The sequence below is a fragment of the Pteropus medius genome, unplaced genomic scaffold (assembly GCF_902729225.1).
Source record: "Pteropus medius unplaced genomic scaffold, Ma_sr-lr_union100, whole genome shotgun sequence".
NCBI lineage: Eukaryota > Metazoa > Chordata > Mammalia > Chiroptera > Pteropodidae > Pteropus > Pteropus medius.
In genome coordinates, this window is record NW_024352839.1 from 1,360,506 (window position 1) to 1,372,083 (window position 11,578).

At 54.2% G+C, this 11,578-nt stretch overlaps 1 protein-coding gene across 2 annotated transcripts; it reads right to left on the reverse strand.

Moving 5' to 3' along the window:
- Positions 1-911: 911 nt before the first annotated feature.
- SCN1B (sodium voltage-gated channel beta subunit 1) lies at positions 912-9,563 on the reverse strand. Of its 2 annotated transcripts, XM_039850083.1 has the most exons (6): positions 9,182-9,563; positions 7,447-7,613; positions 6,528-6,768; positions 2,191-2,332; positions 1,628-1,699; positions 912-1,538 (listed from the first exon to the last, which is right to left on the reverse strand). In XM_039850083.1, exons 1-5 carry the CDS (start codon positions 9,219-9,221, stop codon positions 1,633-1,635), a joined length of 657 nt encoding a protein of 218 aa, XP_039706017.1. In that variant the 5' UTR covers positions 9,222-9,563; the 3' UTR covers positions 912-1,538; positions 1,628-1,632. The 2 variants fall into 2 exon arrangements, with proteins under 2 accessions (XP_039706017.1, XP_039706018.1); XM_039850084.1 differs by lacking the exons at positions 912-1,538; positions 1,628-1,699; positions 2,191-2,332 and adding an exon at positions 5,149-5,516 and having other exon boundaries at positions 9,182-9,549.
- Between the last annotated feature and the right edge of the window lie 2,015 nt (positions 9,564-11,578).

Consider the following 11,578-nt stretch of genomic DNA (forward strand, 5'->3'; position numbering starts at 1 on the left):
TCGAACTGGAGATATAGACAAATCCTATAGATTAGTGGTCCCCAACCTTTTTTGGCATCAGGTACTGATGCTCCTAGAAGAATCTGATGCCTGATGATCTAAGGTGGAGCTGAGGCAGGGATGCTAGCCCCGGGGAGCGGCTGCAAATACAGATGATGTGGTGCTCGCCCACTGCTACCTACCTCCTGCTGTGCGACCTGGTTCCTAACAGGTCACCAGTCGAGGCCTCAGGGGTTGGGGACCCCTGCTATTGATAACTCTCTGAAGAACTTAGGAAAGAATGTTCACGTATCCAGACCCCTGACATCTGGAAGATCACTATCCTGGATCAATCCAGAAGCTAAGAATGTAAGACGATTTTTTTTTTTTTCTCAAGAATGTACTTTTTACCATAAGAACTCTCAATTTTTCTTTTCTTTGGAACACTCTGGGTATTACCTAGTAGTGTTTCTGGTTTGCAAACCCCAAAGTCTTGAATAAGACTTTGCTGTTTTTAATTTTAACAAAGCCTCCTGATTCATTTATGCTCGGTCGCCACTGCTAGCCTGGAACACAGCAAACCCCATGCCAACTGCCATCTTGCTTCTTATTTCTCCACAGACACAGCCCCCTTCCCAGGCTGCCTCCTTGGCTCCCTCCTGGCCTCCCTCCCACTCATGGTCCCAGCTGAGCTAATGACCCCCCCTCCCAATCCCACATTAATCAAGTACTAAGTGGCTGCGCCTGCTAGGTCCTCAGGCAGGCACTGAGCCTGAGACGCTGGCCCTATCCATTCCTTACCCATCCTTATCCTGAATGCGTGCACAGAGGCCCCACTGCCTGCCTGTGAGGGCTGGTCCCCAGGAAAACTGAGGCTCTTGGATTTGGGGCCGGGTGTAGAGGGTGACTGGGCTCACAAGAGAGAATATGAATCAAGTCCAAGAATCTTTATTTCATGAACAAAACTACTCATGTAAAGAGAGAGACGAGGCTGAATGGGCCCCTTTCTAAGTGGCCACAATCCAAGGCTGGTGAGAGAGGGTGGGGTTGGGCCGGGCAAGAGTGCATCACAGGAGAGGGGACCCCAGGTCCAGCCAGAGGAAGCAGGAGGGGAAATGTCGCTGAGGGTTGGAGTGGGCCCCAGAACCCCCTGCCCCAAACTGTTCCGGCCTATCACAACCCCTGCTGGGCAGGGAAAGGCTGGGCCCCAATAGTGCGTGTCTGAAGCGGCCAGTGTGTGCAAATCAGCAAGAAGGAGGGGTGCGGAGCCGCTGCCCTACCTCCCCGCACCCCCTCCCAAACAGGCAGCAGAAGCAGGGGTAGGGGCAGCGGCAGTATTGCTTTACCCATCATGCATAGCAAGGGTGGGCAATAGGGCAGGAGAAAGAAGGCTGGATTAGGAGTGCGAGCCAAGCCCCCTGCCCTCTCCCACCCTGGCGGCTCCGCTGGCAGGACTCTGAGGCTGCGGGGGCCCAGGAATGGCCAACCCCCACTGGGGGCAGGCTGTGCCTGGATGTTCCCCATTGGGGCTGGCTCTTCCTTGAGGCGGAGCCCAGAGCCTAAAGGTGAAGGAGAGACAGAGGATCAAGGACTTAGTGAGCTGACACTCTTCCAGGCCCACCAGCCCCCGCCCGCCCACCCACCTTACCGAGGCTATTCGGCCACCTGGACACCCGTACAATTTTCTTTGCTTTCTGAGGTGATGGCCAGGTATTCCGAGCTGTAGGGGCAAAAGCCAGGTGGACAGTGACCCCATCATAAGTCTGGCCCACACCCAGGAGACTGAGAAAGGTTGTGGTCTCTGCCCCAGGGACACAGGGCTCATGAGTTAGAGAAAAGAGGGGGCTGTGGGCTAGACTCCTAGAGACACTCCTAGAGAAGTCCAGGCTGGGGGCCTGAGTCCTGAGCCTGAAGCAGGTGAGGACTGGGGGCTCAGACTTCTGGGTTCTGGAAAAGAAAGGGGCTGGGGCCTTGACTCTCGTATCCTTGGGGGACAGGGTGCTGGGCCTGAACCCTGGGTGCTGAGAGAAGTGGGGGCCGGGACTGACTGCGGCCTCGTCCCATCTCTGACAATGAATGCCCCACTCCAGGGACGACTGGAAGGTGGTACTGGGTTGCTCCCTTGCCCCCTCCCCGCACTCAGCTCCTGCTCCCCTCTGGAAAGTCCTGGGTGTCCTGGGTGCTTCCCCGCTTCTCACCAACCCCACTCACGCATTTTCTTGTGCGGCAGCCTCTGTGGCAGCGGCGATCTTCTTGTAGCAGTAAATCATCTCGGCCACGAGCCATATGGTCAACACCACGATGAGCACGTACATCATGATCTCAGACACGATGGACGCCATGTCTCTGTTGGCTGCAGGGGCCAGGCAGGGTTAAGCGGCAGCCGAGGCCAGGCTCAGGACGCATGACAGCCTGAGTGTGCCCCGAGCTTGCAGTGCCAGCTTGGGCAAGTGGCTTGACCTCTCTGGGCCTTGATTCCCCCTCTGCCAAATGGGGATGATAATACTCATGCCTTCTCACAGGATTGCTAGGAAGAGGAAAGGCCAATTAACATCCCTCACATGCTTGGATGCACAAGTGCTGGCCACTGGAGGCTGTTTGCCGGAAACCCTCTATCCTTCCGCAGCACTGGCTCTTGCTCCGTCAGCTTCCTTTCACTGAGCCTAAATTTAAACTGTAACAGGAGCGCACTTAGCCGGGGGACTGGAGTCGAAGGCCACTGTGGCATCCTGGGCCAGATTTCACAGGTGTGCACTCTGCATGCCCAGCCCCTTCTTCTGCCTGGCCAGGATCTCATCTTCCCCAGTCCCCACGTGGGCTTCCGCCCCGTCAGTGGGCGCTGTCTGCCGCTCACTCATGCAGGTGGTGCCAATGCTTTCTGGGCCAGAGTGAGAGAGGGTGCAGAGCTGGATGGTTCACCCATATTTCCCCACAGGAGGAGCTAGGGACAGGGCTCCATACCTTATTCATTCATTCATTCGTTCGTTCATTTGCTCACTCGGAAGATCTCATGAACGCATCTTATGCAGTGAACACGTGCTCTCAGCCAGGCTCTGTGCTGAGTTTTTTATTGAACCATCTCCCTGACTGTTCAAAACAACCCAAAGATAGAGTACTGGCTTCCCACATCAGCTGACCTCAGGAAGCACAATGAGATGGATATATGCTGGAGAAAGCTCACATCATCGGAATTCTCAACTCTGCTCCTGGAACTCAATGCCCAAATGGATTTAGGTAATCTGGTGTCTCCTGCTTTTCCAGTCGGATTAGGACAGTGATGGACATGGCTCTGTAGCCTATCTCCAGACAAGGATACTGAAGCCCTGAGAGGGGAAGGTACTGGGCAAAGATTCACAGCCAGAATTGGATTCAGGGATTCATCCCCAACTGTAACTGACTGCAGGGTCCGAGCTCTGATCTGCTCTGTAAAGCTTCCACAACCATAAGGACTTGGTAATAGCTGCCATACAGTGAGCACTGTCTCCATCAACCCACACGGACACCACAGGAGGTGAGACTGTCATTCTCTCATGTGACAGATGAGGAACTGAGGCAGAGGGGTCACAGAGAGAGTCAGAGGCACCTTCTCTGGGAGACTTTTGATTTCTTCAAAACCCCAAATCTTCCAAGAGCTTTCCCTGCCTCCTCACACAGTCGGCCCCTAGGTCTAAAGCCCCAGCCTATACCTCGTCGGGCCGGACTTCTCACCAGCCTCAGACACTGCTTCACCTCAAGACTTTCTTCACTCAAACTGGGTACATCTGAGGAAAAGGGTGAAGAAATAAAATGGAGTCACTGTGGTCAAGATGCTAAATTACTGAAATCAAGGAGGCCGAGGCAGAGGATGTGATCCTATCCTCGCTTTAACTTGCCTGGGAAATCAAACTTTTGAACTCTCCAGTTATGACCATGTATACATATATATGTAATCTTATGGATAACTCTGATTACCTCTTAAGGACTTAGGAAAGAATGTTCATGTGTCCAGACCAACTAACATCCATTATCTAGACCACTGGACACCTGGAAGATTATCATCTCGGATTAATGCAGAGGCTAAGAATGCAGGACTGATTCTTCTCAAGAATGTATTTTTCACCGCAAAAACTCTTAGCTTTTCTCTCTTCTTTGAAACACTCTGGGTATATTGCCTAGTTGTGTTTCGGTTTGCAAACCCTAAGACCTTTAAATAAATCTTGATCATTTATTTCTAGCCAAAGCCTCCCGATTCATTTATACTCGGCCAACATATCCAAAATAGAATTAGCCGCCTTGTCCCCATCTGCCAGCCCCACTCCTGGTAGGAGACCTCAGGTGCTTCCTACTACCCTCTGCACCTCGGCCAGGCCAGTGACGTTCTCATCACCAACACGTACTGCTCCTCCCCCGCTTTGGAAATGATTCAGTTCCTTTCTTAGCAGTTACTACGAGGAGGCAATAGAGGCTGGTGGGTAATGTTGAAAATGCAGTAAGACAGTGGACTATAATAAAGAATATGGCCTGGCCAACAACGCTAATACTATAATAATATCGTGAGTAATGAAAGAAATACTATAGTGTGATGAGTCATGTTAAAAATACTATAGTATAGTGGGTGATGAGTATACTATAGTATAACAAGTAACATTTTAAAATACTACAATGCGATTGATAATATTTTTTAAATACTTTAGCATGGTAAAAATATGATAGTATGGTGGATAATGTTAAAAATACTCTAGTATGATGAATTATGATAAAAATACTGTTGTATGTTTGGTAATGTTAAAATAGTATAGTACACAGTGTAATATAAAATACTGTAGTATAGTGGGCAATGTTAAAAATAATGTGGTAGATAAAAAACACTAGAGTATTGTGGATAATGCCAACACCTCAGGCTCTGGGAAGACGGCATAAGGAGCTCTATATTATGATATGTTGCTCAGAACACAGGCTCTGGGAGGTAATACAGTATGGTAGATAATGTTAAAAAGAGAGAGGCCCTACTGGGTCACGGGCATGCCTGAGCCCCAGCCTCCACCACACAGATGAGAGCCACAGCCTGAGCCAGGCCAGACCAGAAGGTGGAAAGAACCTGGGTGCCTGATGGGCTCACAGAGCCTCCCTGCCCTCCTGACCCCTCATCTCAGCACTCGCGACCCCTCAACTCAGCACTGATTCGGGACACAGAATTGACACAAATTTTATTAAGCCACAGCATTTGCGGGCATCTTTGTCATGGCCACTCCACTTTCCCCCGACTCACATGGGCGGGGCTCCCACCTCTATATGTGTGGATCACCCACCCAGCATCGTGTCCTATACCAGAGTCACTCAGAGACATCTGCATTGAATTCTGCTAGATCACTTTGATAACAAACGTAAAAATGCTAATTATCAAAAGAAATCCATGGGCTCTGGCTGCCAGCAGAGGATGGTGAATCATGCCAAGAACAGAAACAGCAGTCACACAGGCTTGGTTGCCTTCCAATTCAGGTTGCAGCTCATTGACTGTGGCCATGTAATCTTATTGCCCTTATCCTGGGCTTCTCCATCTATAAAACGGGGCAGTAAGAGCGACACTCCAGAGGGTGGGTAGAGGGTTCACCAAGGGACTCCACATAAGGCACCGAGGCCTGTCTCAAGAAAAGAAAGGACAATGCACATTGCCCATGATGGTGTGTGTGTGCTGTGGGCCCTGAGGGATGTCCCTGCCACAGCTCTTTGGTGGCCCAAGGTCTGGGATAGCTCCCTGACTATCTAAGCCAGTGGGCCATAGGACCCTGGAAAATTCCAATTTACTCCCATCGGAAGGTGGTTCAGAGGAGGGGTTCAAGGAAGCCGAAGCCAAAATGAGGAAACAGTTCAAAAACACCTTAGATCCTACTGCTCAGCATGGTCCCAGACCTGCAGCATTGGTCTCGCTTGAGAGCTTGTCAGAAGTGAACTCTGGGCCACCGAGATCTGCTGACCCAGGATCTGCGCATTAGCAAGACGCCCGAAGGGCCGTGTGCACAGTAGAAGTTGAGGAGCACTGCTCTAGGTGACACACTCATATCTCTTCCCCGACTGTGACAGAGGGAGGTGGGGCTCAGGCTACTTGACAAGCAGAACCGCCACTGTCGCCCCCACGTACTGAGGCCTTGCTGTGAGCCAGGCACACCAGCAGTTGACACTCAACATATCACTCAATCCTCACAACCTCCCTGGAACACAGGAATGGTTCAAACCACACCCTGACAGGTAGACACTCTTATCCTGCCTCCTACAGGACGACCCTTCGCCTCAGAGACAGGACGGCACCTGCCAGAGGTCACACAGCACAGGTAGCAGAGGTTTTATACCCAGAACTTCCGTGGCAGAGGCCTGCTCTCACTCCGTGGGTTGAAAGGAAATTAAGGCCAGAGCGGGAGTTGGGGAAAGAAGCGCTGCTCATTCTGCTGCCTGCCGTGGGCAGTTGGCTGGCCCCGGAGTGGAGCTAGAGCCTGTCCGCTACCTGCCATCTGTCCCTCCATCTGTCTGCCAGTGGGCAACAAGGATGAGGGGGCAGGCCGGGCCTTACTCACCTTTGTCCACTACCTCAAGGTGGATCTTTTTGACAACGCTGGTGTTGTGCTCATAGTTCTCGAAAAAGAGCAGGCGGTACACGTGGCACTCGTAGTCGCCCGAATGGTTGTAGGTGACATTGGTGATGAAGATAGACAGGTCCTGCAGGTCCTTGGTGCCCCGGCTGCCATTCCATACCACACGGCCCTCAAAGCGCTCATCCTCCTCCAGCTGTAGCACCTCGTTCTCATAGCGCAAGATCTAGGGGCAACCAGTGGGGGGGTCACTGCCTGGGCCCATGTCCTCCACCTAGACCTCTATTCTGTCCCTGGCCCTAACACACAGAATGACAGATGGACACAGACATGGACTCATAGTCCTGAAACACACACAGTCACACACATTCCTCATCATCCCCTAAGCCCCCATTCAGCCTTCCTGGCCTTCATTCTCTACAATTCTGCCCCAGCCACTGGACGTACTCCTTATTCAGGCACAGAGACAGCTTGACCCAGCTGCTGTGGACCCCAATTCTCCAGCAGGCCCTAAAAGTATAGGATGCCTCTTCAGATATAATTAAAAATACACATAGTATAAAGAAGGTCCAAAAAGTTCTGCTCCTCCTCCATAACAACCATCAGAGACATTTTTGCCAGTACTAAATAATTCCAAAGCCATTGGCAGATGCATCAACTCGATCAAGACTCACAGACTTATGAGCTAGAGACCATCACCATCCCACCTCTATACAGGAGAAAACTGAGACTCAAACAGGCTCAGTGACTTGCCCAAGCTCAGCAGCTGGACAGTGATAGAGCTGGAATTTGAATCCAGGTCATCAATAATAGCACATTATTAAAAACAAACAACCCTCGGATCCTGCTCCCCACTCGGACACTGATGCCCACCCTCCCACAGCCAGGCTGGGTGTCCACACACCTTCACGAACTCCTCGGTGCCCTTCTGACGGAAGGTCCACTCTGTGAAGGTCTCGGCGGTGGTCTCGCTGCGGCGCTTGCAGGAGATGCACAGAATTTTGAAGGTCATGCCATACACGGCCTCGGTCTCCGAGTCCACTTCCACGCAGCCCGCCCAGGCTGAGGACACTGCAGCGACAGCAGGGGCACCCATCACCCTAGGCCACGCCAGGCTCACCGGTTGTCGGCCTTCAATCTGTTTCCCCTCAATAATGATGACAAATGGACAGAACCGGACCCAAGCCAGCCCTGCCACTTGCTGCGTGCCCTGGGCAAGAAACTCAGCTTCTCTGAGCTTTAGTTTCCCACTGTGAATGGTGAGGGAAGTGATCATCTTTGCTTCTGGAGGTTGCAGAGCAAACTTCGTAAGTTAGGTAAGGCCCCAGCAGGGGGCTAGCACACAGAAGTCCCGCAACCAGTGGGGCTGTCACTGTGGTCAGTAACTCCAAGTCTGTGCTACCCAAGTATCCCTTCTTCAGAAGGCCACTTGTCGGAGGTACTGCAGCATATAAGTTGTGGATCTAGAGTTCCAGCTGCATTAGAAGTGGCAGTCATTTTCACCATTATTGCTCTGCAAAACCAGCCAGCCCCAGAGACATGGCTGGGGGAAAGCAAGGCCTCAGAGGGGAAAGTGGGCACTGGAACAGGGGCAGAACCACTCTCCATTCCCACGAAATTCTGTCATCCACCCCATCTCTGACTTCTGCCTCTGCCCCCCAGACTCCCATCTTCTATCAGCTTCTCAAAACTCACCAAGCTCTTTCCCGCCTCAGGGCCTTTGCACCTCCACCGGAGTCCAGTCCCCTTTGGTCTCTCCTTCATATTTTTACCTGCCACCTCCTTCCTGCTCCCCAGAGCTCACTATCCAATGCTGTGTCTGTCCAACTCCAGCTCCAACTCTGGGTGCTCGCTTCCGTCCTCCTCCTCTGCTGTCTCTCTCCGATGCCTCCCTGAGCATCTCTGCCTCTCTCCCCTCCTCTTTACACCTCCTTGGAGTCTCTCCGAAGGTCTCACCACCTTTTGTCCTCTTTTCAGGCTCAGACACCCTCTCCCCGTCTCTCTCCACCTTTCCCTGCCCCTTTTTCAAACTCCATTTCTCCCTGTGTCTACCAGTGTCTCTATCTCTTTCTGCGTCTCTCAAGTTTTTCTCTCTCCGCAGCTCAGATGAACTCTCCTCAGTCTCTCTCTCTGGCAAACTCGGCATCTCTCCCATCTGTCGCCACCTTCACTCCATCTCCACAGTCTCCCAGAGGAGCACTCAGGAGTACTCCGGGTTCTTCTGCGTCTCTCCCTACCAGTCACCATCTCTCCCTGTCCCTCCGTCTCTGTCTCGTCCCAGTCTGCGGGCGCCGCCGTACCTCCCCCCTCCCCGCCCCCCCCGCCCCCCCTCCCAGCTACGGCTGTGGGTGTCACATTGCAGCCCGCGGGGCTCCGAGAGCAGCTGACTCCGCATTTCCTCGCCCCCGGCTGAGCGCCCGCAGCCACGAAGCTGTGCCAGCCAGGTCCCCGCCGCCTCTGGCCCACCCGCACCTCCACCGCCTCCCCTCAGTCCCGCGCGCACAACTTCTTAAAGGACTCAACAGGGCTGGGGGATGGGCGTGGGCAGCCCCCGCCCCACTCTCCGAGGTCCCGAGCGCAAACCCGCCGCTCGGCAGTGCCCCGCTGTGGCCCCTGTCGCGCGCCCCCAGCGCACTCACCCAGCGCCGCGCCGACCACGAAGGCCAGCAGTGTCCCCATGACTGCGCTGCGCACGCTGCGCCCCGCTCCCGGGCCGCCGGTATTATAACGGGGAGAGAGGCGGCGGGCCCCGGCGGCGGTTAGAATGTCCCCGGGAGCGCGCGGGCGCAGCAGCTGCGGCTCTGGGACCGGCGAGGGGGGAGGAGGGGGGGCGCGGCCCCCCCGCTCCGGTTACCGCCGGGGGCCCAGCCCCGGGGCCCGGAGTCCGGGCATCCCCGCCGCGCCGGCGGCGGCCGCTGCTCGGGCTGCTGCGCTGGTGCGCGCAGCCGGACGCATCCGCCAGATGCCCCGGCCCCGGCCCCCTACCGCTCCGGCTCTCCGGAGCCGGCCGCGCTCCTCTGCGCACTGCAGCGGCGGCGGCGGCGGCGGCCCGGGAGGGAGGAGGGAGAGGGAGGGGGCGGGATGAATCACCGCGGGGGGAGGGCGCGGCCGCCCAGCTTTTGCCGCAGCGGACGGGAGGCGTCCGCTGCACCGGCCTTCTCGGTGGCGCAGGGACCGCGGCTTCTGGGCATGGGCTCGTGGTCTGGGTATCCGATCCTTCCAGACACTGGGGACCCTGTGTCTGAGTCTGGGAAAGGTCACTCCCAGAGTCACAAGGGGCCTGAGAGGACAGTCTGGGGACAGAGCTTCAGACTTCAAATTGTAGAGATCACCCTCATGGAATCCAGGGGGACTTACTGGGACCTCTAAATGACCTTCCCCTCAGGTCCCTGGCATCCGGGCCTGGAGGTCACCGTGCGGAAACCCTAGTGCGCATGGGAGGTGTCCTGCTAGGGCTACTGATAACACTCCAGACCTGTTCCAAGCAGGAGAGGCTGGATCCAAACCGGAGAGGCTGCCCTGGGGGCGTTGGGGTGCCATCTTTCAGAAGGAGGGCCCTTCTCGATGCCCTTTCCTCTCTGTCTCTGACGTCATCCTCTACTCCTCTCTCCCCTAACTGGGAGCTGGCTGTCCAGGTGTGTGCCCAAAACACCAAGCTCATTCCTGTCTCAGGACCTTTGCCCTTGCTCTTCCTCTGCCTGGACCACTCTTCCCCTCTGGTGGATCAGAGGGCTCACTAGTGCTCCTCCTGCAGCTCTTGGCTTCAATGTCACCTTCATCAGGTCTCTGTCCAATCCAGGGAAACTACCTCTCTGTCTCTTACTTGACCTCTTTTACTTGTTTTGGATTTTTTTTTTCCCCCACAGCAGTTGTCACCAGACATTGTACTCTTCCTTTATACAGTTTTTCTGTTCACTGCCTGTCCCTCCGACTCTGGAATGTACACTCCTCCAGGGAGAGGCCATTGTCCTATGCACCAGTGGCTCCAGCACCTTGAACTATGCCTGGTATGTTATAGGTGCTCAACAAATATTTGTCAAATGAATAAACAAATGCCAATGCTAGAGCCCTTGTGATATGCTGAATCCCTTTCTACGTCCCTAAACATTTGCAGCAAGTTCCATTATTCTCATTTCACTGAAGAGTCACTCTCTCACTTAGGGTCATGCCCCTGGCTTCAGGTGGATCTGGAATCCTACCCAGTACGGCCTGTCCAATCAGTAGGCTCTGCTAAATGGAGAGGATGAGGGTGGGGGCTCAGGGCTATCAGACCTGGGTGGGAGCAAGACTTCTGGCTGGGGGGTCGCTGTCCAGGTCCTGAACACCAGTTCTCCATGGGGTGAAATTCCATAATCCCCCTGGCCTCACCCTCCCCGACAAGAGGAATCAGAGTCTGGGGTAGACCTGGGGCAGAGGGACAGGAAGCCAGTGACACTGGACACCTTATTTTGTCTGGGCCTCTGTGCCAGCACCTCCTGGCTTGTGAAATTCCTCTGCAGAAAATAACCTTCTTGCTATTCTGAACACTTCCTCTGGCAGGGGTGGCAAGCAGAGGCACAATGAGGACAGGCCTTAGGCACTGGGCAGGAGACCCTGGCAGCCCCACAAGCTGATGTTCCTACTATAGGCTTGGTGCCGCTCTATGCACTTTACTAACATTAACTCATCTAATTCTTCCTACAAGGTGGGTATCACCATTATGCCCACTTTACAGGTATGGGAAACTGAGGCTCAGGGTGGGTAACTTGTCATGACCACATAGCTAGAGGGTAGGAGAAGCTGGCTCTGCTCTTCGCCACCAGTGGCCCATCCCGCCTCTACTCAACCCCTCCTCTCTTCTGCCCCAACCCATCAATTACAAAGATTCTTTAGCCTCACTGTGACATGTGGAAGGTCTCTCTACCTCTTACTCACTCTGGAACCAGCACAGGGTTTGAGTGGACAGATCCAGGTTCTACCTGATGAAGGACTACATTGGCTCCTTAGACCATTTCCTCATCAGTAAGGCAGGAATCCAGATGGCCTTAACCTGGATG

Excerpts from the sequence above, each read along its gene's own strand:
- SCN1B (XM_039850083.1), bottom strand. The coding sequence starts at position 9,221 with ATGGGGACACTGCTGGCCTTCGTGGTCGGCGCGGCGCTGG. Across the intron at positions 2,333-6,527 it reads CCTTGAGGTAGTGGACAAAG|CCAACAGAGACATGGCGTCC; the intron begins GTGAGTAAGGCC and ends TGGCCCCTGCAG. Across the intron at positions 1,700-2,190 it reads GCTGCCGCACAAGAAAATGC|CTCGGAATACCTGGCCATCA; the intron begins GTGAGTGGGGTT and ends TTGCCCCTACAG.